The sequence below is a fragment of the Corythoichthys intestinalis genome, chromosome 5 (genome assembly GCF_030265065.1).
Source record: "Corythoichthys intestinalis isolate RoL2023-P3 chromosome 5, ASM3026506v1, whole genome shotgun sequence".
NCBI lineage: Eukaryota > Metazoa > Chordata > Actinopteri > Syngnathiformes > Syngnathidae > Corythoichthys > Corythoichthys intestinalis.
Window position 1 is genome coordinate 33,028,033 of NC_080399.1, and position 27,886 is coordinate 33,055,918.

Sequence of the window (27,886 nt, forward strand, 5' to 3'; positions counted from 1 at the left end):
CAAAGAAAACTTTTTCAATGAAAAATTAAGTGTTCAAATGCAAATTTTTCAATGTCAAACATTTTTTCGCATTCTATGATTGAAATGATTTTTACTTTTTGAAAATATATATTTTTTTGAAGCAACTTATTTTTTGATTGAATAATAAAGACAAAAACATCCTAGTCAAAATGTGGCCCAAACACAAATCAACATTACTTCAATCAAAAAAGTTGCTTCAATCAAAAAAAAAAAAAAAAAAAACCTGACACCAATCAAAAAAAAAAAAAAAAAAAAAAAAAAAAATCAGAGAAAAATAGCTGTCACATGCATTTTTTTTGAGTTTCAAATTAATTTTGGCATATTTTTGATTGAAGCGACTTTTTTTTTTTTAACTGAAAATATATATTTTGATTGCAGCAACTTTTTTTTGGTTGTTGAAGCAACTTTTTTTGATTGAATAATGAAGACACAAATCTACCTCCATATGGCTCCGCCCAGGGCATACAATTCTTGACTGGGGTAACTACATTGGCACGACTCCGACGGGCGTACCATATTCAATTGATGACGATCTTGGCTAAAATTATTCATTTCGCAGCCTCATTTCGAATTTCCCTCTAAAATGATGGGGAACAAAAACGCTCATTGTCAAAAGTTAATTTTATTGCTGAAACTGCGTTGCCCCCCCCCCCCCCCCCAGCCCCAAAAGTAAATCTCCGCCTATGAGTAAATGTAAACAGTATTGTATGGTAAGACTACTCTAAGTACTGAATTTCTCTCAAAAAGTTACTAAAGTAAGTAATAGAGTAAATGTAACACGTTAGTACCCACTTGTGTCCACAAGTTTTACTTTCTGCAAATTCTGCACGTTTTATTTTATTTTCATGTATTTTTCGTATTAATTATTATTTTTGTAGCTGTACCTGTATGATGACTGTCAATTATTTTTGCAAGTCTTTGATGCATCGTGCATGTATATTATTGAGAACGTTGTCATATTTTACGTTGGGTACTCTACGTGAACCCGCAACCCTTTTGTTGTTGTTCTCACGCTAACATGCGAGATCCGCAGAGGCGACTCGACTGCATTCCGCCCAGACCAGACTTCCCCTACGCCAGCGGCCTGCTCATTTTGAGATGAGGACAAGATGTCGGTGTCGGGGCTGAAGGCCGAATTGAAGTTTCTTGAGTCAATATTTGACCCAAACCACGAGAGATTCCGAATTATAGACTGGAAACCCGACGAACTGAGTTGCCAGTTTAACGTAACAGGAGAGAAGCTGCTGATCATTCACTGCAACATTACGGTGGGTCCAAGTGGGCCAGCTCTGCGTGGCGCACGAGCTAGCTTGACGAAAGACGGGAGTCCGCTCAACACACACTTGAGTTCGCCCTGGGTTCCGTGAGCGCCGACGAACCGACTGGACTCTCTCCCCGTCCTATGTGTTCATTTCAAATACAACAAGTGAACGAACGAACTTTCCTGAAGCGTCCAGTAAAAGTAGGCTGCAGTAGCTTTTGCTTAGCTCGCCCCTGACTGAAAGTAACTAGAGGGCTAGCTTTCCTCGTTAGCCCAAAATATTCGCGGTACTTTTGGTAGAAGTTGAGCGGAAAGCTTTACAGTCGACTTTATCGTAACGTCGTCCTTTCATCTGCGGCAATAATTGATGCATTTTTGCTCGACATCACCGATGTTTACTTGTCGTAGCAAACATGTCCTAACCGTCAACACTGCTTCGAATATCACCAAATTGAAAGTCAGATTTGCTCTTATTATTTATACGATATATGGGCATGTACGCTACTTTGTACTTTATCACTCATCATCTAATTTAGGGATTGCCCAGAAAAATATACTGTTTTCAATGTAAAATAGGATGTGTGCTGCTTCTGTCATTTAACGTTAATTGGCTATATGTATGTCACTGAACAACAGGGGCGTGACAAAATATCGAAATGGTGATATGTCGTGATACTTTGTATTCCAAAAGGTTATTGATATGCTCCTACAAGAATCGAAATATCATTTTTAAAAGGTCTCAATGGCTTTTAAAAAAAAAAAAAGTAACAACAAATTGCTATCAAAATCTTCCACCATAGTAGTGTCTCAGTTAACTCTAGGGCAGGGTGTCCAAACTTTTTGCAAAGGGGGACAGATTTGGCGTGGTAAAAATGTGGGGGGCCGACCTTGGCTGACGTTCTTTACATAGAACAATATATTTCAGCAAATTTTAGCAAGCCATTCCTTGTGTCACATTTGCTTTATTATTTTTATAAATTAATAATTTCAACAATCTTGCAACTAGCCTTTGTGGCGTTCTCTTTCGACTCTTGGGCTCTTGTGAAATACTGCTGCTGTAAAATTAAACTAGCTTCAAGTTGCTTCAATTTCTTGCTACGTATCTTCCCTGTAATCTTGTCATACTTGTCAGTGTGTCTTGTTTGGTAATATCGCCTCAAATTGAACTCTTTAAAAGCAGTGACTGTCTCTTTGCAAATGAGGCAGACACAGTTAGTTTTAGTTTTAGTGAAGAAATAGTCCAATTTCCACTTATCCTTGAAGCGTCGGCCGTCGCGGTCAACTTTTTTTTTGTTGATTGTCTCAATTTTAGAAAATTGGGAGTAAAGAGTCACACGGTGTAATTTTGCTTAGATTGCTGCTGCCTTTTAGTGGGAGCAGCATTTAGTGTGTAAGCTACTTCATATGCTGGTAGCAGTACTGCTGACCAATTTATTAAGTGTGTGTGCGGGCCAGACGTTATTGATTTTATGACAGAGGCTGGAGGCCGGATGAAACTTGACCAAGGGCCGCATTTGGCCCCCGGGCCGGACTTTGGACATACCTGCTCTAGGGCTACCTTGACGGTGCTCGACACCCAATCCACTTAGACTGAGAACGTTCGTTCATTAGAAACCAGAGCATTCACAGTCAGTCTGTCAGATTTTCAGGGCATTTATAGGTCACTTGCTGTTCATTTTAGGGCATTTCCAGGTCTTTTCCTTTTGAGTTTGAGTCACTGCCTATTCATTTTGGTGATTCCCAGGTCACTTTCTGTTCTGTAACACAAAATAAACAGGAAGTGACCCATAAAATACCCCAAAATCAACAGGAAGTAACTGAAAATCAACAGGTAAATGACCTTAAATGGCCCAAAATTACCTCATTGCCTGGCATTGGCTGCTACTGACAGCCATACACGTTCAATCCGTTTGAAGTGGGAGGGATGGCAGCGAATGAACATTGAATGACATTCCTGCCACCCTCCCAGTTCTAATGGATTGGACGTCTACCAGTGATAAACTCATTCCAATTCTCAGCAGAAGCTTGTTTTTCTGTTTATTAGTTGTTTTTAGAATATCCTTAAATGATTTCCTGACCAATGTATCGATAATCGTTGTATCGCCGTTTCGTCAGATCATCGTTATCGTGAGCTTTGTATTGCAAATCGTATTGTGAGGTACCAAGAGGTTTCCACTCCTACTGAACAATGCCACTATTTATTCGTCCATATGTCCCACCATACATAGTGTTTTCTATAAAGGGGAAGACCCAAGAGGCTGAAAATCCCATCGAAAAGTTCAAGCAATTGACCCATTAGCTGCCATTTATATTGATAGACGTCCAAGCCAGTTTGATTGCAAGGGTTGGCAGTGACGGTAATCAAAATGGCTTGGACTTCTATCACCGTCAATAGCACTAAAACATAATCATTTAATGCCAGCCCTATCCAGTTCAAATAGATATGACGATTGTGGATTATTATTCATCTGTTAATTAACAAAATTTTCACCCTTTCAGGGACCGTGGTCAATATACTGAACACTAGGGATGTCTCCAATCCTATCACTTGATTGGAAATCGGGCCGATCACAATTTCAGAGGGTCTGAATCGGGTAACAAGATCATATTGAAGAAAAAAAAACGTTTTTATTTATTTAAACATTCTAAGGGCTAGAAAGCAACATTTTCTCAAGAGTGATAATGTTTCAGTATGAAAATATTTTACATTTGGATGCTTACATTTTTCCTTAATACATTGCCAAGGTATTGGATCAGGACTCAGCTGATCAGTAGACCCCCAAAATCAGGTGTTTCTGATTCAGTTGAAAAATGTGATTGGGACATCCTTGTAGACAGCTATTCAAAAGTTAACACTTCAGACCTTTACCCTTCATAGGACGATTGATTATTTCAATCATTAAAGATAGATATTAAAAATAATTGTTTTGTATACATATATATATTAGGGATCGACCAATATGGGTTTTTCAAGACCGATACTGATTGTTAGCAGTTAGAGAGGCCGATAACCCATTTTTGGAGTCGATATTCATTTGCAGTAAAAATGTAAAAATTGGCGTAAAAAAAAAAAAATTGCCTAAAGCAAGCACTGAACTTCATTGAAATGGCTAAAACATGTTTATAGAATCACACAAATAGAAAATAATAGGTTCAGAAGTGTCTGAATTTCCTAGACTCAGAAACGCCTCATATAAAGTTAAATAATAATTCATCAGGCTGCCTTTGAACATAAATAACCCAGTTTTAATTTTTATTTATTTTTTTCATATTGGCCGGTCGGATTAAAAAAATGGGCCGATACCGACATACGTAAAATTTCCAAATATTGGCGCTGGTAATCGGTCCATCTCTATATTTTTTTAGATTATTGATAATCATTGTATTTTTCTGTATTATTTAATATATTATACATTTATGAATTACTACAATCTTTGAAAAAGGTGAAGTTCAAATGAATAAAAACAAATACACTCGGTCACACTCTAGATTTTTTTTTTCATAATATTTAATTCATTGCTTGCCATTGGCGGCCAAAGACGTCCATTAAAACTGGGAGGACTTGCCGTGAATGCTTATCTTTCAGTGCTATTGTTCATTCATGAATTTGTATGTCTGGCGCCGTCAGTGGCAGCCAAAGAGTGCTCCATAAGGGTAAAAACAAAAAGAAGTCATAATTCATGCATGAGAGGGTTAAATAACTTTTTAATTTTTAATTTTTTTAAAATCTTGCTCGCTACATATACTCCTGATATATATTAAAAAAACTGAATTAAATGAAGCATTAAAAAAAAAAAAACAAGAATCAAAACCAACTTAATCTGGAAGATTAACATAAACTGCGAAAAAAATTATCACCCTGACTGACATGATGTGTACGAAAGTGTGTGGGCTATGACAATAAGAATGACTTTCATTATTTTACTATGTTTTCAAAATAACTGATTCTAAGGACACTACAGTGGGGAGAACAAGTATTTGATACACTGCCAATGGGTTTTCCCAGTGGCAGTGTATCAAATACTTGTTCTCCCCACTGTACATAGGAATTGCAGCTTTCACGCAAGCATTCACGTCACTACAAAAACATGATGTTTTCATTGATGGAGCATTGTCATGACCAGCCGTTTTAGCAGACCATCTTACTCTGTCGCAGGAGTCTTATCCCTCAACGTCCCCCATATGGTTTGTCGACTCCGATGATCCAAGTCTCGCCGAAGTGTTGGAGCGCTTGGAGGATGTGCGGAAAGGCAACACGTTGGTAAGTGTGCCCGAAATAACGGATTATACTTGAGAGGGGAAATGTGAACATGACTTTCTTTCCTGTGCAGCTTCTTCAACAGCTGAAACGTCTCATATGTGACCTGTGTCGACTTTACAACCTCCCTCAGCATCCAGATGTGGAAATGCTTGACCAGCCTCTGCCTGCTGGCCCCATTATCCAAGAGCGAAAGGTAAGTACTAAATGTTGTTTTTACGGTCCTGAAAGTAATGTCACCTTATGACATACAATGTTTCCCTACACTTCAGCACGGACCATCAGATGAAGTGACGTCTGAGGAAGATGAAGAAGAAGAAATGGGAGAGGTGCCAATGTGTTTTCATTAAGGAAAATTGTCAACGCTTCTAGTTTCATCACCCTATTATCTAAATGCCACTGATCCACTGTGGCAGCAGGATATTGACTTGGACCAAGACCTGGACCATTATGACATGAAAGAAGAAGAGCCGGTAGATGGCAAAAAATCAGAAGATGACGGCATTGAAAAAGAACACTTGGCCATTTTGGAGAAGATCCGTAAAAATCAGAGACAGGACCATTTGAACGTAAGTATTTTTTTGTCTGGGAGTCCTTTGGAGTCGCAGCATTGATGTAAATCATGTGTGTTTTTCAGGGTGCAGTCTCCGGCTCTGTGCAGGCTTCGGACCGCCTCATGAAGGAACTCAGGGAGATCTATAGATCGCAGAGTTACAAGACAGGTAACTAATGTGCATTTCTCTGGCTTTTTCTGCATTAGAAATCACCAAACACAGTTAGACAATTTACTGAACACCTACTTTCCTTTGACCGCTGTACACTTGAAAACAATTCCTTGTCTCCAGGCTAGCCATTTTTATTTAAAAAGATTCAAATTTAAATCATAGGATTAATATATATTTACCGTAATTTCCCGAATATAAGGCGCACCCGTGTATAATGCGCACCCCAAATTTACTTGTAAAATCTAGGGAAAATTATTGTACCCGTTTATAACGCGCACCCTAATTTTAGCACCAATAAATAAAAGAATACAAGAAAACAGAGCTCGTGTACAGATACAGAAATGTCATTTTACTGACTGGTGAAACACAGCACAAGCATAGCATATTGGTAGTTCAAAACATTACCATAAACTGACAATATTTACGGTAATAATATGATTTGACAACTTCTCCAACTTACCAGAATCTAGGAGAAAACAAAATGGATGTGACTTTTCTTTTAAAGGCTGCTGTATAACTTGCTCGTTTCATCATGATGAATAAATGTTTCTTCCATGGATTGATACGATAAAATAAAAGTGAGAACGTAAGTCGGAAATCCGAGAGAGCTCATCGCTATCGACACGACGGTAACAATAGGAACTATTGTTATTTGGCTTTGAGTTTCCCGAGAGACAGATATAGTTGTCGGACACAGGAAGTCTGTGTTGTTAAGTTTGTTATGGTCCGAGTTGCGGAGCTGCAATAAACGTTGACTCAAATGAGTTCAAGAAACTAAATTCTGTGCTTTATGAAGAGTGAAAAAAGCAGAATTTAACACAAACGAAATCATTCGGCCGATCAGAGTGAAGTATTACCGAAACAAAATGGTGACGTCACGTACCGTAATGGTCGGCAACGGATCGCCACATACGTTTCTTCAACACAACGTGGCCGTGTCAATTAAAAAAAAAAATCGGTGTTTATATATATATATATTTCTGTCTCCATCAGGGGTCGCGTTAACCGGATATTTTCCGTCGTTGACCGGTTTTTTAAAACGGTGACGGAAAAAACTGAAGTCCGTCCGTCATTTTGACAGGTTGCAATTCACACCCCAGACCACAGGGTGGCGAGTTAGCATATTAATTAGCTATTGTCTCTCTTAATGCATGACGTCGTTGGCTCTTCTGTCAGAATATTGTAGCGTCACCGGGGTCTGGCAGCGGCACCGTGATTGACACATCAACGCGAGGTTCTTATTGGTGCACCCGGTGTGCCAGCGCGTCATCCAATTGATGGACAAGATTGCCGCCTGTGTATAGACCCCAATCACATGACGTCACAACTCCGCCCCCCTGACCGGAGCCGCCATATTGTGTGTCAGCTCGTCATGTTTACACATTACCGCTACGTACATGCCTCCTATTACGGCGTGTTTTTCTGCTCCTTAATATTAATAATCAAAATGGTGAAGGCGTGTGTGGCGGTTGGTTGCTGTAACAGAGAAGATAGACGGAGAGACTTGAAGTTCTACCGTATTCTGAGAGACCCGAAGATGAGAGCGAGATGGACTGCTGTAATTCGACAAGAAATCTGGGCACCAAACGATCACCACAGACTATGTAGTAGTCTTTTTATATCTGGTAAGATGCATTTAATATATATTTAGAAGATTTTGGGCTGACAACCACAATTAAGATCATTGTGTGACGTTGGTGATTGGGGTCTATATTGTTGCCTCTTTTTCTTTGGGGGCGGAGTTGTTGGTGGTAAGCAGAGTAAAAAGGGAGAAAAATACCACGACTTCCGTGTCTAATTTTTCGCCGCCAAGCAAGCGTTACAATATTAATTAAAAATGAATGAATACTAAATACTATGGAATATGTCATCATTATCATTTTAAAAATTTAAGTGACGGGTAAAAATAGACTATGACCGGATTTTTATGACCCTGTCAGTCAAAATGACAGACAACGAAAATGTCTAGCGCAACCTCTGGTCTCCATCCATGTACCCGTTTACAATGCGCACCATGATTTTACAAGTTGATTTTGGGGGGAAAGAATGCGCGTTATACTCGGGAAATTACGGTAATAACTGGTGCTGGTTTAATCATCTCACTAAAAAATGCCCAAGTATCCAAAAACTGTATCATTATTTTCTGTTTGTTCTTCAGCCTTTATCATCATTAAACAATAAAGAATAGAGACATTCTTTTTGAATGCCATTGTCCATAGTGTAGCATTGACTATGTTGAAAAGTGTTCTTTTCCATCCATGCTGATCACTAGAGGCGGTGCTAGCTGTGCACTGAGTCATCCATATTCGTGCATTCGTAGTACAAGTAGCAAAACCAAAAGAAGTCATCTGTGACTCCCGGTTGAGCCCCTGAAAGGACATCAATTTTGGTGACAAAGTTTTTGTCCCCATGTAGTGGACCAAATATACATGAGGACACTGGTGTTTCAACTTAGGTGAAAATTCCATTTAATAAAGTCACAAAACAAAAGGTTTAACAAAACCTTGGGCCCAACATAAAAGAGGCCAACATAACAAAAGGCTTCAACCAAAACTGACCTCCAGACACATCTTTGTGGCCGTTTAAATCAGGGCGGACTGGACTAACGACCACCTGAAGGGGTTATGACAAATTAACCAAACATTGTCAACTTAATAAAACGAGAACAGATGGAAAAAATACATTTTTTCAAACAGTAATTAACAAATGTGCATTGAAACAAACAGTAAAAACTTAAATCAACTTAAATATCTCCCCGTCAGAATGGTAGGTGCCAGATCTTACACAGCTGTGGTCGTTACCTTAAATTGGCAAATGAAATCCAGTAATCATTCAGACAAATATTAACTAAAGTGTGCACCCATTAGCAAATACATGTCCAAAAAATATCACAATTAACCAAATCCTGAAACACTAAACTGTGGTGGTAGTGGTAGCCACCACACCCCACAAAACTTTCTCGCGTGAACACGAATCTTCTGAGTGACGGAATGTTCTGGCTGTCATTCGTGTTTCATGGAATTGTAGTCTCATACGTAACTTTCATTGTACTTCATTCCTGCTGACCGCCAGAAGAAAGAAAGTTAGAAGCCTAAAACTATTCGAGAACAATAAGCTAAAATTGCCACTTCTGTGTAATCATAATTTACTATGAAAATTTTTCAGCAAGACTACTGATATATGAACACAGAGAGTGACAGATAGACAGACAGATAAACAGAAATACATTCTGTATTGATAAAATGATTGTTAATAACGGCGTTAGAATATAATGGCGTTACTAACGATGTTATTTTTTTCAGTAGTGAGCAATCTAATTAATTACTTTTCTCATCTTGGCAACGGCGTTACCGTTACTGAGGCGGGAAAGGCTTCCGTCACTATGCGTTACGATGTTGGTTGACTGACGCGAGAAAAGTCTGAAAAAGACGGACTCACGGAGACGAGAGAGTAGAGCAGGAATGGGGAGGAGGCAAGGGAGTGTGACGCCGTTGCAAACTCTATCCTACTATGCTAGGTGGCTCCAATAATACCTGACTGTAGCCGATAGCCTACAAGCTACGCCCACATGATGCTTCGGTAGAGATCACATATATACAGAACTACAGTGCCTTGCAAAAGCATTCGGCCCCCTTGAACCTTGCAACCTTTCGCCACATTTCAGGCTTCAAACATAAAGATATAAAATTGAAATTTTTTGTCAAGAATCAACAACAAGTGGGATACAATCGTGAAATGGAACAAAATTTATTGGATAATTTAAACTTTTTTAACAAATAAAAAACTGAAAAGTGGGGCGTGCAATATTATTCGGCCCCCTTGCGTTAATACTTTGTAGCGCCACCTTTTGCTCCAATTACAGCTGCAAGTCGCTTGGGGTATGTTTCTATCAGTTTTGCACATCGAGAGACTGACATTCTTGCCCATTCTTCCTTGCAAAACAGCTCGAGCTCAGTGAGGTTGGATGGAGAGTGTTTGTGAACAGCAGTCTTCAGCTCTTTCCACAGATTCTCGATTGGATTCAGGTCTGGACTTTGACTTGGCCATTCTAACACCTGGATACGTTTATTTTTGAACCATTCCATTGTAGATTTGGCTTTATGTTTTGGATCATTGTCCTGTTGGAAGATAAATCTCCGTCCCAGTCTCAGGTCTTGTGCAGATACCAACAGGTTTTCTTCCAGAATGTTCCTGTATTTGGCTGCATCCATCTTCCCGTCAATTTTAACCATCTTCCCTGTCCCTGCTGAAGAAAAGCAGGCCCAAACCATGATGCTGCCACCACCATGTTTGACAGTGGGGATGGTATGTTCAGGGTGATGAGCTGTGTTGCTTTTACGCCAAACATATCGTTTTGCATTGTGGCCAAAAAGTTCAATTTTGGTTTCATCTGACCAGAGCACCTTCTTCCACATGTTTGGTGTGTCTCCCAGGTGGCTTGTGGCAAACTTTAAACGAGACTTTTTATGGCTATCTTTGAGAAATGGCTTTCTTCTTGCCACTCTTCCATAAAGGCCAGATTTGTGCAGTGTACGACTGATTGTTGTCCTATGGACAGACTCTCCCACCTCAGCTGTAGATCTCTGCAGTTCATCCAGAGTGATCATGGGCCTCTTGGCTGCATCTTTGATCAGTTTTCTCCTTGTTTGAGAAGAAAGTTTGGAAGGACGGCCGGGTCTTGGTAGATTTGCAGTGGTCTGATGCTCCTTCCATTTCAATATGATGGCTTGCACAGTGCTCCTTGAGATGTTTAAAGCTTGGGAAATCTTTTTGTATCCAAATCCGGCTTTAAACTTCTCCACAACAGTATCTCGGACCTGCCTGGTGTGTTCCTTGGTTTTCATAATGCTCTCTGCACTTTAAACAGAACCCTGAGACTATCACAGAGCAGGTGCATTTATACGGAGACTTGATTACACACAGGTGGATTCTATTTATCATCATCGGTCATTTAGGACAACATTGGATCATTCAGAGATCCTCACTGAACTTCTGGAGTGAGTTTGCTGCACTGAAAGTAAAGGGGCCGAATAATATTGCACGCCCCACTTTTCAGTTTTTTATTTGTTAAAAAAGTTTAAATTATCCAATAAATGTTGTTCCACTTCACGATTGTGTCCCACTTGTTGTTGATTCTTGACAAAAAAATTAAATTTCATATCTTTATGTTTGAAGCCTGAAACGTGGCGAAAGGTTGCAAGATTCAAGGGGGCCGAATACTTTTGCAAGGCACTGTAGATGCAAATGACAGACACGGCAGCATTAGCAATATGTATAATAAAGAACTAGATGCGTTAGTAAACAGCCGCCATCTTAAAGCAGTACACTTCTTAGGAAGGCTCTGTTTTAGAGAAAGGTTCTGTTGTAGAGAACCTTCCTAGCGAACCTAAGTAACTTTTTATCTAAAATGCTCATAAATCGGCAAAACTTAACTTAAATCTATCTTTAAATGAAGGAACAGTTTTAAAACTTACACATGTTGAAAATAGACAGAAGGGAACTAATGCAATAGCGGGAGCAATTTTAACAACTTTAACGGTTGAGTCACAACATTAAATGACTCCCACACATTGCATAAGTTTTTTGTTTTGTTTTGTTTTTGTTTTGTTTTTTGAGAAAAAAAAAACATGAAAATTATCACCAGTTACATTGCCAAGTAACTAATTACTTTTACATTCAGTTAACTGAGTTACTAACGCAATTACTTTTTGGGAGAAGTAATTTGTAACTGTAATTAATTACTTTTTTAAAGTAAGATTAACAACACAACATAACAACAGGTGGTTAGTGCCTGATACCCCATTGTATGCTACTACTGCTACATCAAACTTTGTTTTTCGTTAGAGAAACACGACATATCTTGCTAAAGCTGTTCTGTTTTTTTCCCCTCAAACACACAGCATGAAATTCTCCCGAACTTACCTTGAGACTGTTCTTTCTGTTGTTCATCTTCTTTCATTTATCTGCTCCCAAAGAGTAGTGTCTTTTCAACATCCTGCTTAGCAGCGCCCGCTTGGGCAAAGTGATGTCAACCAATCAGCACTTATGGTATTGTAGTGCCATAGGATTGCAAAATTCAGATTTATTTTACTTTATTTATTTTTAAATTAAAAAAAAAAAAAAAAAAATTCAGAGGCACATGTACCATTGCATTGCTTCGTTAGTGCTCTTTTGTGCTGCAACTTCATTCGACCCTTGCACCATAAGGTGTTTAACCATCTTTACGTCATTGTATTAACTTTTATTCTTTACGCTAGTCTTTTTTCATTATGCACAACTCTCATTTTATGTTAATTGTGCAATAACCTAATTGTAACATGTATTTGTTACATGTTTTCATGCATTTTAATGCTTTAAAAAAGATTTATGTCTGAATTTTGAGGTGCTTGGAACAGATTGGGCATTTTCATGGTAAACACATCTACATACAGAATGTTCAGTTTTCAAAACTACTTCAAGAGCCAGTGTTGTTTTCAAAGAAAATATTTCGTCAATCAACTGTTTTTTTTCGTGACGATAACAAGCTAAAAACATGTTTAGGGAGCGTAAAACATAACGAGACGAATGCCAGTTTTCGTCTGACGAAAACAAGAACTAGACGAAAATGCTAATATTTTCAGTCACATATTCACAACGTGTGACATTTTATGTAGTTAGCCTTCATCGTAGTGGTCTCTGATTGTGCAACCCGTGACGTGCCGCACCTATCCTTTATCCATGTCAGACGTCAAAGTCTGCTCAGTCACAAAAGGCAACAGTCCAGCCAGATCCAACGCTGCCACCAGAGGGCAGTGTACCATCCATCATTAAACAAAATGCAATACTTTAGGACTTTTTGGATAGTTATTTTGAGATTTAGGGGTACTCAAAGGGTTAATTCCGACTTCTGCGGAAATTCGGGTTATGTTGCCAGCGTAGGAACAGAACTCTTTCGTTACCCGGGGACTACCTGTATTATTACACTTTATAAGAGATGTTTCTGAGTGTATGAAATTCATGCACTTCTGGAGGTATTATTTTCTATTTGTGTGATTCAATAAACATGCCTTAGGCATTTCAATGAAGTTCAGTGTTTGCATTATTCGTTTTTTACTCCAATTTTTACACTTTTACTCCATGAATATCTGCTTCAAAATTCTGTTTTCGGCCCCTCTATCTACTAATAATCAGTATCGGTCCAAAAAAAAAACATACGAATTGATCTCTAGTGTACACAACAGTAACAGTACTTAACTACCTCTCTGCCTGTTTGAATTATCGCATGCATGTACTTTCCATAACTGTGTATCTGTGTGTCACTTCACAGGTATTTATTCAGTGGAACTCGTCAATGACAGCCTCTATGACTGGCACATCAAGTTAAGGACGTACGTTGAGAGGCTGCCTGTCATTCTATGCTGCGCCTGTATAATATCACCTTTTTAAAAATTTTTTCACAGGGTAGATCCAGATAGCCCGCTGCATAGTGATTTGCAGGTCTTAAAAGAAAAAGAAGGCGTGGATTATATTCTTCTTAATTTCTCTTATAAAGTGAGTCGCGTCATAGGTGTGTGGAATTGTCTTTTTGGACCACATATAAGCATCAAAACTGATTGTCTTTTCTTGCTGTGAAAGGATAATTTTCCTTTCGACCCACCTTTTGTGCGGGTTGTCGCTCCTGTGCTCTCTGGAGGGTGAGTGTGTGCAGAACAGCTCTTGTCCAGTTTGCATACAAATTGCTTTAAATACGAAACCATTCTCCATATTGTTTATTATTATTATTGTTATTATTCCAGTTATGTTTTAGGAGGAGGAGCCTTGTGTATGGAACTTCTCACAAAGCAGGTACATAAGTAAATGAGTTTCATCCAAAAAATGACAGATTTTCTGAATATTAACAGCATTGCTTCGTTGTGTGTCTTAGGGCTGGAGCAGTGCCTATTCCATAGAATCTGTTATTATGCAGATAAATGCAACTCTGGTGAAAGGAAAGGCCAGAGTTCAATTCGGGGCCAATAAGGTGACACAATCATGTATTCATCACTGTTAATTCCTCGGCATTTTTTGAGACTACTTCTTCATAGACTTCTCATCCATTAGAACTGATTTCAACTTTCTAAAGACATCAACCATTTTGCCACAAAGTTTCATCTGTAGGAATGTTGTGCAGTTTGCATTTTGATATCCAAAATTAGTAGAAAACGAACCGTAAAATTTTGCCCAAATATAGTCACTTCACTGTCTTTAAAGGGTTAAAGGTCTTAAGTGTCAACTTTAGAATAGCTGTTCATTGTAGTGACCACTGTCCCTGAAAGGGTTAAAACTAGTGCTGCAACGATTAATCGATTAACTCGAGTATTCGGTTAGCAAAAACATTCGAATTAAATTTTGCTGCTTCGAGTATTAATTGAATTAAAGTGGCGTTGTAAAGGTTTATTTGAAAAGTTTTTGCATTTAGTTTGATTGATTTGGGTGTATGCAATGCCCTCTAGTCTGCCTCATTTCACATGGCTGAATCCAGCTACTCCATGTTAAGACCAACATAAGTCAAGTTTTTGTTTGAGATGTTTTTTTAATGCATTTGCAATTTATTTTATAGGTATATTTAGCCGTTTTTTGTGGGAATATGTGTACGAACCATTTAAGAGCATTGTTTAAAAAAAAAAAAAACCTTAGCGTTCTATAGCATTTAAGCTAGCTGACTATTGCTATGTAAATTAGCCAATTGTTCTTCTGTTGCATATAGATCCTGATTTTTTTATTTTTTATTTTTAACCGTTTGAGGCTCAGCTAAGGTATTTTATTTTTTCATGTTCCTTATCCGATTACTCGATTATTCGAACTAACTAGTTCATCGATTAATCGACTACTAAAATAATCGAGAGCTGCAGCCCTAGTTAAAACAGTCATGTATCGTGCTTTATGAATATAATATTATTTCTGACGTCTTGGTGGAGTACTGTTTGCAAAATGCCAAAATTTCCTATGTTTATTTCATGGTAATTAAACTTGTGACTTGACAAAAAATGACTTCACAAAAAAAAAGATGTTTATGGAGCATTTAATGAGGAATCTTTGTTCGAAAATTTTCAATTCGTGCATCATATTTGAACAGTACTTTAAAGAGATGTGTTGTAATTTCGTGTGTCTCACAGAACCAGTACAATCTTGCCAGAGCACAACAGTCATACAAATCCCTTGTGCAGATTCATGAAAAGAATGGTATGTGCATTTCAATCACTGATTGGAATCAGAATCAGAATGGCTTTTATGCAGATGTTCCAACATACTTTAAAAGTTTTGTTGTTGTTGTTGTTCTTCCCCAGGCTGGTACACCCCTCCTAAAAAGGATGGATAAGCAGCTTCAATCACTATGCACTGGGAACATGGGTCAAAGTGTCTCATTTTCTTTGGAGTATTTTCCCTGTCTGACTTGTTGGGAGTGCATTACGCTTCTTGCAGATCCATCCAGTTGGTTCATCTGACAAGTGTTCCCTCGTATGATGTCGGGACGTTACCCGCCTTGTTCAGATATCTTCGATTGTCTCTTCTCCGGTCTGAATGAGGGGGAAATTTTCTGCTTTTGAAAAAGTGGACTTAAAATGAGAGTTTTAAAAGTCATTTTGAAGCCCTTGGAGTGGCTCGTCACCTCACGTGTTTTTATTGAATTTGTTGTTGTTAATTAACAGGTACACGATTTTTTTCCCCCAAGCTATCTAGCAAATGTTTATTTTATTTGAGCATCCTAGACAATAAATGAGCCAGTTGTCATAGTTTGGATGGTTATCTTTAAATTGAAATGGCTTTCCACTCTTCTTATATGATAACGATAGAGATGGTTGGCTTGATGTTAAAGAATCAACTTTAGATTGCGCTCCCTTTTGATAAACTGAACATGATCCGTTTTAACTAGGCATCATGATGTGCTCCCGCAGAACTATTGCCTTTTTCCTGTCCGCACATTATCCCTGCAAGAGTTTTACTAGTTACAGCAGCAGTTGATGTGGGTATGAATGCAGTCTCAGTTGTGGCTGGAAACATTTTCATCCCTCATATCAGACTCACTGAAGACACAAAGGTTGTTTTTTTTTATAGTGTACTTTTTTAGTCCCGACACACCTCGATTGTAGTGGTTTGCACCTTTCCAGTTTAGTTACACAGCCACAACCCTGTTACATGATGGAGAGCTGTTGGGTGATTCGTATTTAAAAAAAAAAAAAAAAAAAAGCTGGCTAAATTGCTCCGATATGCAGATGTACTTGTGTTGCTTTTAGCGGGAGAAAGGAAAGGATTGCTTATTTCGAAAGAATGCATAATTTGTCTCAATTTGGCTGTCATCCCTCCTGCAAATCCATTTTTTATTATTAAATTCCCAGGTCACGTTCAGGTCCTGTTTCAGAGACTATTTGAATTGTCCTAAAGCAACACAATAGCATTCATCACCAAGAGTCTCATTGTGATTTCATTAGAAGTGATTTGTAATTTCCCACTGAAGGTCTTCCTCCCAAGCATTGGAAAGCAGTTCTGGTCAGGATGATTTTTTTTGTCTTTTTTCTAACTTTTATTGTATAACATCAACAACAAAAGTGGTCAGCTCAGAGGGCCGTCATCTGCCGATGTGAGCGCCTACCTGCCGATGCCAAAATTCTGCTCTGAGTGGCAAAATGAAAGATTCAAGATCGAAAGTCATTTAGCAGTGAATGGACTTACACTTGTCTAACCTGGACTGTGATGGAAAAGGAATCTCTAAAACCGACGGACAAAACGAAGACTGCGTCTGGTGCGATTTGCTTGCTTTGAGTTCTTTTGTTTTTTTCCATTTGAAGACATTTTGACCATGTACAGTAATTTGTAAACTTGCATCAAGTTTATGAATAAATACTTTTATGATTATTGTTTTGGGGATTTAATTTGTCATCGGCAAAAGGGTTTGTTGGAATATTGGAAACTTAAGGTGTCGGCCGTCTGACGAGCTAAATAAAGCTTTAAATTTGATTAATTCACAAAGTCCTGAATCTTTCCAAAAATGCAATTTAATCAACAGGCATTCCAACTGAAAATTGGTTGCAGATACTGTTTGGTATTTTTGCAGGACCAAAAAATATGCATCTCCCTCACGGAGACCCTGCCTCAAATACACCTGGAATATTTTGACTCACCCCACAAATAATGTTTTTATTCATACTTTTTTCCATTTATAGTACATGATAATACATATCAGCGAACAGTACACATGGGAACATTAGAAGAAACTGCTTTTGGAAGCTTTAATACAGCACTATAATGCAATGCATCTTTGTCTGATTCACAAATTCACGTCACTTTTTTTTTTTTTTTTGCACTCTTATGCATTTAAGAACATCTGCCGAACACTCACTGTACAAGTGATGGTGTACATGTAACGTAAACACTGGATAGAGTCCATAAACAGTAGTGGTTTTCATTTTACGAGCAAAACTTAGGAGCTCCACTAATTATACAGGTTAAACCATTTTGCAATTTGACAGTCTTGGATTACACTGAGCACCTTTGTTAAGAGGCAATTTACTTACATTTTAAAAATACAAAAAATAAAAACATGGAGGAATAAAACATGTGCTTGAAATTCATCCAAATGGCAACTGAAAGGTTAAACAAAACTGCATTTAGATTTTTCACATCATCACAACCAGACAAGACAAATCACATTTCGGAAATGACAAGAAATCAGTAACATTTTTTGTACATTTGTTTCAAATCTATCTAACACTGTGCCACTGGCAATAAGCATCTAGGGAATCTCGAAGACATTTGGATCACCTCATTTAAATTCATATTGTAATTTTCTTCATTGTTAATATAGTACACCTGGTAGAATCACACTTAACAGCTACAGAATGACAACGAAACAAGGATGTGTGTGTGTAATATTTTTTTTAAAGCATTTTACAAGAAAAGGCAGAATTTTTCAGAGAGAAAACTGCTTTGACCACCTACAACATCGACTATTCACATTGTATGTCCAAATCAAGACACTGTTTTGGAATGTTTTTCCAGTCAACTGCGCTCTTATTACAGCACACATCCTGACCATTGAAGCAGCAAAACTGGGTTCATTTGTGGAATGGAGACATATTTTCTAAATTTAATAGTCTGCTGTAAATAGGGCCCTTCAGATTCTGCCCTTTTACACACAACCAATGTGTATCACAAACATTGAATGCTGCAGAGCTGCTACTGAATGATGATACAGTGGGTTAAAAAAAAAAAAAAAGGTTATACAGCAGCTTACAGATTTAAAAATACTGCATAAAACCACACAGGATGAATTCAATGACTTTGACATTTGAGCATAATAAGGTTTTTAGCACTTGTATTGTAACGGTGGTTATAGTTAATACTTTACTAGTGCCCCAGAATCAATACAAGCTAGCTTTGCAACTTTGTCTTAGCATAACATCCAAAGGTTACAAAATTGTTGTTAAAACCCATTATAGTTAATATCATTTATACAACTTGGTGGAAGAATGCCCATGTTGGGATTTTATGTGGTTTTGAATGAAAATGTGTGCTTTGACTCCTGGTATTCCTCCTCTTAGTCTTACTAGGCTAAACTAAGTAAAATCTTTAATTTATCGATGGAGTGGCACTTGTTCTGATGTTTAGGAGTCAAAAAATCAAAAAAGTGAACAAGCTGGATCTTATAAGTGGTTTAGTGACATATTAAAGGCCTGTGTTGATACTATGAAGATGTGAAAAAGGGAGACTCCCTCTTCACTCATACAAAAAGTAACTTATTCACATTTAAATTCAATAAATGTACAGTACATTTGCACCTAATACCCTACATTATTCTTCTCAGTTTGTGAAGTGATTATTAATGAAGGGCACCTAATTATGAATTGTGTTCTTAATTCATCCCTTTTTGTTATCTCTCCTACAGAAGAAGCCGGCACCTTTTCATCGTCCTACATGGGGTCATCGTAATTGTAGGTGGGTGCTGCAGAGTACTGGTTCTGCTGCATGGCTCCCTGGGCAGCTCCCATGGCTGCTTGCTGGGCCGCCTGCTGGACATGGGGGTTCTTCCAGGCTCCGGTGGCCCACTCCTCCTGGGCTTTCCCTAGACTGCCACCGCTGCCACGGTAGAAGTTGTGCACCTGTACAGGAAAGCGTGTGAAAACGGGTAGGAATTTTGTGGATTCAGATGGTGTGAGTAACCTTTGAGAGGGCAATGAAGGAGAGCACCGCCACAGCAGTGAACATGATGGTGGGGATTAACATAACTACAGCTGAGCCGATGTTGGTGCTGAAGAACGTGATGGTCGCCAGCCAGCCACTGATGGACACAATGGAAAAGTTAGTGCTTTTGATACACTGAACTAATATTTGGTCAACACAATCCAATTTAAGCATGGGATTCTGGTACTGTAATAGTTGATTGTTGTTTTTTTTTTTTCTTTTTAATGTTTCTGCATGATGTGGTGCTGTCGGCTCAATCAGGCCATGACCTCCAACTCTCACTGGAGCAGTTCGCAGCCGAGTGTGAAGCGGTTGTGATGAAGATCAGCACCTCCAAATCCGAGACCATGGTCCTCAGTCGGAAAATAGTGGAGTGCCCTCTATGGGTCGGGGATGAGATCCTGCCCTAAGTGGAGGCGTTCAAGTATCTCGGGGTCTTGTTCACGAGTAAGGGTAGGAGGGAGCGAGAGATCGACAGGCGGATCGGTGCAGCGTTTGCAGTAATGCGGACTCTGCACCGGTCTGTAGTGGCGAAGAAGGAGCTGAGCCGAAAGGCAAAGCTCTCTATTTACCAGTCGAACTACGTTCCTACCCTCACCTATGGTCACGAGCTGTGGGTCGTGACCGAAAGAACAAGATCCCGGATACAAGCGGCCAAAATCAGTTTTCTCCGCAGGGTGTCCGGGGTTTCCCTTAGAGATAGGGTGAGAAGCTCAGTCATCTGGGAGGGACTCGGCGTCGAGCCGCTACTCCTCCGCATTGAGAGGAGCCATCTGAAGTGGTTTGGGCATCTGGTTCGGATGCCTTCCGGGCATGTACCACCGCGGGAGGCTTCGGGGACGACCCAGGACATGCTGGAGAGACTATGTCTCTCCGCTGGCCTGGGAACGCCTCGGGATCCCGCCGGAGGAGCTGGTTGAAGTGACTGGGGAGACGGAGGTCTGGGCTTCCCTACTAAAGCTGCTGCCCCCGCGAACCGACCTCGGAGCAACCGGAAGATGATGGTATGGTATGGTATGGTATGTTTCTGTAGGCCTAAGCAGCATGTATAACATGTTGCGTTCAAAAAATATCATTTCAAATAGCTGAATGTTTGGTTTGGGTTTTCAGCTGCGTATGGTGTAAAAAAAAAGCCTTGCACTCAGTTTACCATTCTTAATAAAATGGATTTTTCAGTTTTTGTTTTCCCACCAGGAAAATGTGCTAGGAATTACTTTTCAAATCTAGCATGAATAGCAGAACCGGATTAAAGCTGCGAGTCCAAGCTCTTGTATCTTGTAAATTGTCTTAAACCTAAGTGTTACGTAAACCTGCTAAGACAAAAATAAAAATTATAAATTATTTTATTTATGTGTATTTGTGTCCCTCACTGGAAAACACTCTGTTATTAAATTGTGCATGTTTTGCCATAGATATGTAAACCGATGTAAAAAGCTTACCATACTCCCCAACCCGGGATGCCTACTGTCTGTATAATACTGATCACAACCTGGGCCATGAAGACGAAGAAGAACGCCATGAAGTTGAACGAGCTGTCAGTTCTGATTGAAGGAAACATTTCAACATCAGAAGCCAGCTCTTATTTGACGTCATGCATTGACATGTAAGCGTCTTACTTGAAGGCCTTATAAATGGGCCGGAACCAGCACACGTATGAACAAGGCGTGAAGAGGATGAGCCACAGGAAGGCCATGCCGAAATTGGTGGCCCCACCTCCGCCGCACATCCACGCCAGACAGCCAATCAGATTAACAGCCAGTGTGGCACTATTCACTGTCAGAGAAAGAATGACACTTGACACCCTGCCACTCGAGTTATTACAATTTAACATCCCTCAAAAGTTGAAGTGAAAGCTTCTGAGGTGAGAGTTAACTCATAACTTATTAGCGAAATGCTGTTTACAAATTTGGATGAAATACACATATCGCCATTAGATAATGTCACATCTCATTTCGACACTGTGTGAGAAGCATCTGGTTTGCGTGGAACCCAATCTCAAATTTTTGCTCCAAAGTCCAAGGGGAAAAAAATGGTTAGAAATTCTATCTGAAAGGACCACTGTTACGTCATTGATGACGTAAATGTGTCGACGAGCACAATATCCAATTGACGGTCAATGAAGGGTTAAAAAAATATATCCGTGGAAAGTTGAGAATCCAGACACTCGTTATGTAAGCGGGGAAAGCTGCACAAAGCCAAAAAAGCACACCAGAGTGGCCAACACGTTGACTTATTTCAACAAAACAAAGGAGGGTACACTGTTGTGTCCTGTCTTTTCAATGCCAATGCTGCACGTCAGCCATGAATGAACACCTAAAGCACCTAAGCCCAGTTGTAATTTTGGAAGACGACAGGAGACAACGAGCTGGCAGATCGTAAGTCCATCTAACTAACGACATTTTTTGTCGAAGTTGCTAAGCCTGTTGCGGTATTCAATAAGTTCATTTATCACACAGTAAATAAAAATTTTAAACAGCTGCATTTTATCGCCGAGAGCGTGTGCGCATACATTTGTGCGTGTGTGTACACATGCATGTACATGTGCATGTTGATGGCATGTGAGACTCCAGTTCTTCTCACAGATTGTCATCAACACGCCATAGAATTAGAGTTCAGACATACAAAATAAGGAAACACATCTAAATTAAACACTGTAGATGTTAGCATTGCTACATTGAGGCTAATGGGGAAAAATGACAACCTACTTTAGCCTGCTATAAAACATTGGCAGTCTTCTCCAAAACGCAAACTTGGAGTTAAAAGGTGACACTTCAAACATGACAAATCGCTGGTTAACAGCATTTGCAAAAGAAAAAAAAATCTATTACTGACACGACATGCAATGAAAAGTGCTTCTTTTGCAGAGTGTAAAAAGTGTTAGCAGTTTAGCGAACGTACTTCCGGTGAACATTTCAAAATAAAAGCACGTCATGCTCGTCATATAAATAACTATTTAGTTATTTAGTTACGAGTTAGTCCCACATACTTCAGAATTCAGATTCTATACTAAGAATAGCTTTAAAAGGACACCCTTTATGAAAAATCTGATTGGCAATAAATAATTATTATAATACTATTCTATATAATAGTATACCATAATATTAATGCGAGATTTTTTTTTTTTTTTAAGGATTGTTTTAAATCATGTTGGAAACCCGAAGTCAGTGTACTGAATCTGTTTACATTCCATTCTTTTGCATTAGTTAATGCTATCAGCATTTGACCTCATTATTTATTTTTGATTTATTATTGTTATTTACGTGTTTATTTGTACTTTAATAATGAATTTAGGTGTTCCAAAATGTTTTTGTGATTTAATAAGCGTTAACAAAAATTTCATTACTAAATTAGTAAAAAAATAAATTTAAAAAATATCAGATTAGTCGACAAATCGTAAAAAGGACAAAAATAGTCGTTTGGGACAACCCTACTTGTATGACTTGAACAATGTACAACATTGTAGATATTGCTATGTCCACTGTGCAAAAATGTCATTGTAACACAAATGACTTACAGCAAGAGGGGCTTGAACAGTGCACTTCAAACAGAGGACCGAGTATCAGACAACTTTTTGTTAATGGCTGTTGTGACATGATCATGCAACACAAGTGATTACTTCAAGTTCCTAATGAGAAAGACTGGCATGTTAACCATTTCTGGTTTCAGGTTTTTTTCCAAAGCATTTTATGAAAAACACGTCCGCCACATTAGAACCTGATTCGTTAGGTTATTAAAGGAATTATTATTATATTATTATTCCGATTTGTATTTATAATTTTTTGTTTTGCTATGTGTTATTGCCATTTGTAATAGTACCAGCAGTATTTATTAAGGATTTAGATTTTCGGGCTGTGGAACAAATGAATGGAAGGATGATGTATTCTCATAGGAAAATTCTACTCGACATACGACTATTTCGACTTACAAACAAGGTCCCGGAACGAATTAACTTGGTATGTAGATACCACTGTACTTAATTTTTTATGGTGCTACCATAAAGACGCCACGTGATTGAACATGTAGGCAAGCTTGAGTCTGATTGATATAATGGAGTCATGTGATTATTGTTGCTACGTCTCATTGATGAAACTGGTAGAGCCACTGTTGGCGTCTCTGGCAAAAAAAAAAAGAGGAAAATCTAAAATGTCGAATAAAGAGGAAAAATGTAACGACTGTGTAGCCAAAACTAGCGGAGTAAGAGTAGCGTTTCTTCTTCACAAATCTACTGAAGTAAAAGTAAAGCATTTTAGCTTAGTAAAACTACTCTTAGAAGTACATTTTTCCCAAAAAGTTACTCAAGTAAATGCATAAGCGGATTTTAAGGGGGGGCCAGGCCCCTCCTGGTGGCCAAAAAGTGTCATTGCATGAAATTGACTTTCCAATAGACCCTACCCACGTGACATCACAACTCCGCTCTCCTGAATGGTACCGCCCACTTGTCCGTCAAAACATAGTGTTAACCTGTTACGGCTACGTACATTTCTCCTATTTACGGCGTGTTTTTCTGCTCCTTAACATTAATAATCAAAATGGTGAAGGCGTGTGTGGCTGTTGGTTGCACTAACAGAGAAGATGGAAGGAGAGACTTGAAGTTTTACCGTATTCCGCGGGATCCAAAGAGAGCTGCAATTCGACGTGAAAACTGGGCACCAAAAAATCACCACAGACTATGTAGTAGTCATTTTATATCCGGTAAGATGCATTTAAGATATACTTAGAGGGTTTTGGGCTGACAAATAACCACAATTAAGATCATTGCGAGGCTAATCGCCGACAACATACGACGTAGTACGACATAGTTTCAAATTCAAGATGTTTGTGACTTCCCTTTCTTCCACCATCGTTATTTTTTGAATAATATTTAGCTGGTACCAAGTGAAAGAAACTGGCCTCGTCTACGGGGCTGACAAATAACCACAATTAACATCATTGCGAGGCTAATCGCCGACAACATACGACGTAGTACGACATAGTTTCAAATTCAAGATGTTTGTGACTTCCCTTTCTTCCACCATCGTTATTTTTTGAATAATATTTAGCTGGTACCAAGTGAAAGAAACTGGCCTCGTCTACGGGGCTGACAAATAACCACAATTAAGATCATTGCTAGGCTAATCGCCGACAACATACACGTATGTATGTAGTGAGAGTGCTATCGCTAAACCATATAAACATTAAAAGCCTTAACTCCATTGACAAACGACATGAAATACATTAGACTTGACAATGGATGTTAGCAATAACAAAAGATTTTAAATTGAAAATTTCGTAACTCACCTTTCCAAGCACAAGATAGATTCCTGCCGAATTTTCGTGGACGAGGACCTGTTTCACCCAACCAGCAACGAAGTATTTATAAGCCTCCAAGCTCTTGAAGTTTTTCATATTTTCGTGAGAATAGGCTGATTTAGTGTGGACAAGATAATTGTAAATATCTGCGTAGCAGATGTCAGGCAGACAGGGTGAAGACAGTGGGTCGAAAAACATCGATTTGGGCATCAAATATGGATCTGGCGACTGTATAGAACGAAGCTTTTCCTCATAACGCCTTTTATGCAACAGATCCAGTGAGTTTGCGGCATCAGAAAGCAACGGGTCTTCCATGAAATGCATTTTAAATTCCGCCATCAATTGAAAACAATGCTAATACAGAGTCACAATGACGGACAAGTGGGCGGAACCATACAGCGAGCACGTGGTTTTGTGACGTAGGTGGGTAGGGTCTATAGGAAAGTCAATTTCATGCAATGACACTTTATATATATATATATACATATATATATATATATATATTTATTTATTTATTTATAAGTTGTAAAGCAATAAAACTGCAACAAAAATGAATGAAATGAACAAAAAATATATATTTTTATAATGGGTCAAAATTATTTTTCGAACAGATCCTGTGACTAGCATCTTAGACGGTCATTTGCTTTGCATATAATTTTCAAAATAAAAAAAAATTAGGGAAGGGCAATTTTATTTTTCAAGTGATTTTTTTTCTTTGATTTAAATTTTTTTTTTTTTTTGATTGAAGCAACTTTTTTTGGGATTGAATGATTTAGGCACAAATGTCATACCCATAATATGGCCCAAACAAAAAGGATTTCTTCAAGCAAATAAAACTTTCAATGAAAAATTAAGAGTTCAAATGCAAATTTTTCAATCTCAAGTATTTTTCCGCATTCAAAATCGTTTTCTATGATTGAAATTTTTCTTTTTTTGATTGAAATGATTTTTCCTTTTGAAAATATAAATTTTTTGAAGCAATTTATTTTTTTGATTGAATGATAAAGACAAAAACGTCCTAGCTAAAATGTGGCCTAACACAAATCAACATTACTTCAATCAAAAAAGTTGCTTCGATCACAAAAAAAAAAAAAAAAAAAAAAAATTCAATCAAAGAAAAATAGCTTTCACATGCATTTTTTTGAGTTTCAGATTTATTTTTGCATTCAAACACATTTTTTGGGGGGGATTGAAGAGACTTTTTTGTAAGTTGAATTATATATTTTGAAGCAACTTTTTTTTCTGATTGAATAATAAAGACACAAATCTACCTCCATATGGCTCTGCCCAGGGGATACAATTTTTGACTGGGGTAACTACATTGGCACGACACCGGCGGGCGTACCATATTCAATGGTTGACGATCTTGGCGAAAAGTATTGACTAAGCAGCCTGATTTAGAATTCCCCTCAAGAATGATGGGAAACAAACAACGCTCATTGTCAACTTATTATTATAAATATTCTTGTAAGTTAATTTTACTGTTGACACTGCGTTTTTATGCTGATACTGCGTTTCGGGGTCATCAATATGTTGTGCCCCCCAACCCCAAAAGTCAAACTCCGCCTATGAGTAAATGTAACAGAGTAAATGTTACTAATGTAAGTGTTACTACCCACCTCTGATCAACCCACATCAATATATCATTAAACTCTTATTCATCACTTCTTCACTCAATCATTATGCAAAATAACTAAATAACAGACGAACAAAAAAGACCCGCCCCTCTGGTCTTGCAGCTACAGCAATCAATGTTTTGGGTAAAACAGCCTTTCGGGCAGACCGGCTGACATTTAAAACCCAAATGACAGTGTACAACTCACATATCCACAAGTAGTAAAGGCGCTTGCACATGGTGCGACGCTGGTCAGGGATCTCGTTGAAATCTTGGTAGAAGCACGGCTTGAGGGGGATGAATCGAGGCAGGGGAGGGAAGTTGTTCTCTAAGATTGCAAGAACACTATTGAGACGAGCAGCCATAGGAAAACAGGAGGCTGTTGCATAGTTACCTTACAGCAACATACCTGCCATGACGAGGGTTGTGTATTTTTCCCCACTTGCAAAGAATAGTTTCAGATCAGCTGGCAAAAAGTGCTAAAAAAAAAAAAAAAAAAAGGGAGAGAAAGCGAGAGCGGTTCTAACTCATTAGATGCTATTGGTGATAGACATCTATCAATCTATAATAACTATATGTTGTTAATCAGCGATTTTAAAATACATTTTCTCCTTTAACTACCTCAACACATACTATGCGAATACTACACATATACCTGAGCTGGCAGTGAATGAGTTAATGAGGCCTTCTTGTGACCCCAAAATAAACAGATATGAGGCGCTCCCCGGTCATACCAGCGCACTGATCCCTAATAAAAACTCCTGTCATTGGTGCAGATGAATGAATGAATCAATGAATGAAAAGTGAGAGCCTGTGTAAACTGTGTAATATGGATGAGATTTAGCAATTTGGCCTTGTATACTGAAATTGGAACAATGGTGATACATTCCGGCCCATTAAGTTCATGATAGTTATTCAATAAAAAGGCTACATTTTGCTGGCTGTTAGAGGAGGACATTTTGGTGCACAGCATGGTGGATGCTATGAAGGGCATCTTTCTGCCTCCGAATATGAAAACTGTCTGCAGAACCGAACTAGTCTAGAACGTTTTTTTTTTGGTACAATGTGATACCGAATATATTCTAAATGTGTTTTTCAATCAGTGGATGCTGCAATGGGGAACCGATGCGTCGCGCTGTCCTTCACCCTTTGCGTCACGTCACGGGTGCATCGGCGCTTCTTCTCCCGGACGGCGAGGCTACAAAATCCGGTTGCATTTCAACGCCTTTCCACTCTGTGGATGAATGAAAATAGGAGGGAAATGACTCACCTTTCGTTTCGTGGTTCGCTAGAATTCCTTAGTTCGTTTCAAATGCATCTTATGAATGAATTTTCGTTCAAATGCACGCTTTGAAAACGGACAAATCCAACAGAGAAATGTACCGCTAGGCTTCGAATGATGGGTTCGCGAGGAAGAGGCGATCACGTGATTTTTTTTTTTTTTTCTCCCTAACCCATCTCGCTCATGGTTTTTTTTTTTCTGGACGAGAGTCCAGCACAAACACTGGATTTGCTGCTGG

At 38.6% G+C, this 27,886-nt stretch overlaps 2 protein-coding genes across 4 annotated transcripts; one reads left to right on the top strand and one right to left on the bottom strand.

Annotated features, from left to right (window-relative positions):
* Positions 1-985: 985 nt before the first annotated feature.
* Positions 986-18,790, top strand: LOC130916223 (ubiquitin-conjugating enzyme E2 Q2-like). 3 transcript variants are annotated; one of them, XM_057836751.1, is made up of 13 exons: positions 986-1,289; positions 5,439-5,543; positions 5,614-5,736; positions 5,813-5,869; positions 5,957-6,109; positions 6,178-6,262; positions 13,572-13,632; positions 13,705-13,795; positions 13,880-13,938; positions 14,041-14,089; positions 14,169-14,264; positions 15,400-15,466; positions 15,571-18,790. In XM_057836751.1, the coding sequence occupies exons 1-13, from the start codon at positions 1,131-1,133 to the stop codon at positions 15,600-15,602; spliced, it is 1,137 nt and encodes a 378-aa protein (XP_057692734.1). In that variant the 5' UTR covers positions 986-1,130; the 3' UTR covers positions 15,603-18,790. The 3 variants fall into 3 exon arrangements, with proteins under 3 accessions (XP_057692734.1, XP_057692735.1, XP_057692736.1); XM_057836752.1 differs by having other exon boundaries at positions 5,960-6,109; XM_057836753.1 differs by lacking the exon at positions 986-1,289 and adding an exon at positions 1,314-1,483.
* On the bottom strand, positions 17,498-27,871 carry scamp5a (secretory carrier membrane protein 5a). The gene is made up of 7 exons (XM_057836754.1): positions 27,637-27,871; positions 26,776-26,845; positions 26,575-26,694; positions 21,079-21,235; positions 20,902-21,003; positions 19,442-19,559; positions 17,498-19,380 (listed from the first exon to the last, which is right to left on the bottom strand). Exons 2-7 carry the CDS (start codon positions 26,780-26,782, stop codon positions 19,192-19,194), a joined length of 693 nt encoding a protein of 230 aa, XP_057692737.1. The 5' UTR covers positions 26,783-26,845; positions 27,637-27,871; the 3' UTR covers positions 17,498-19,191.
* Positions 27,872-27,886: the final 15 nt, after the last annotated feature.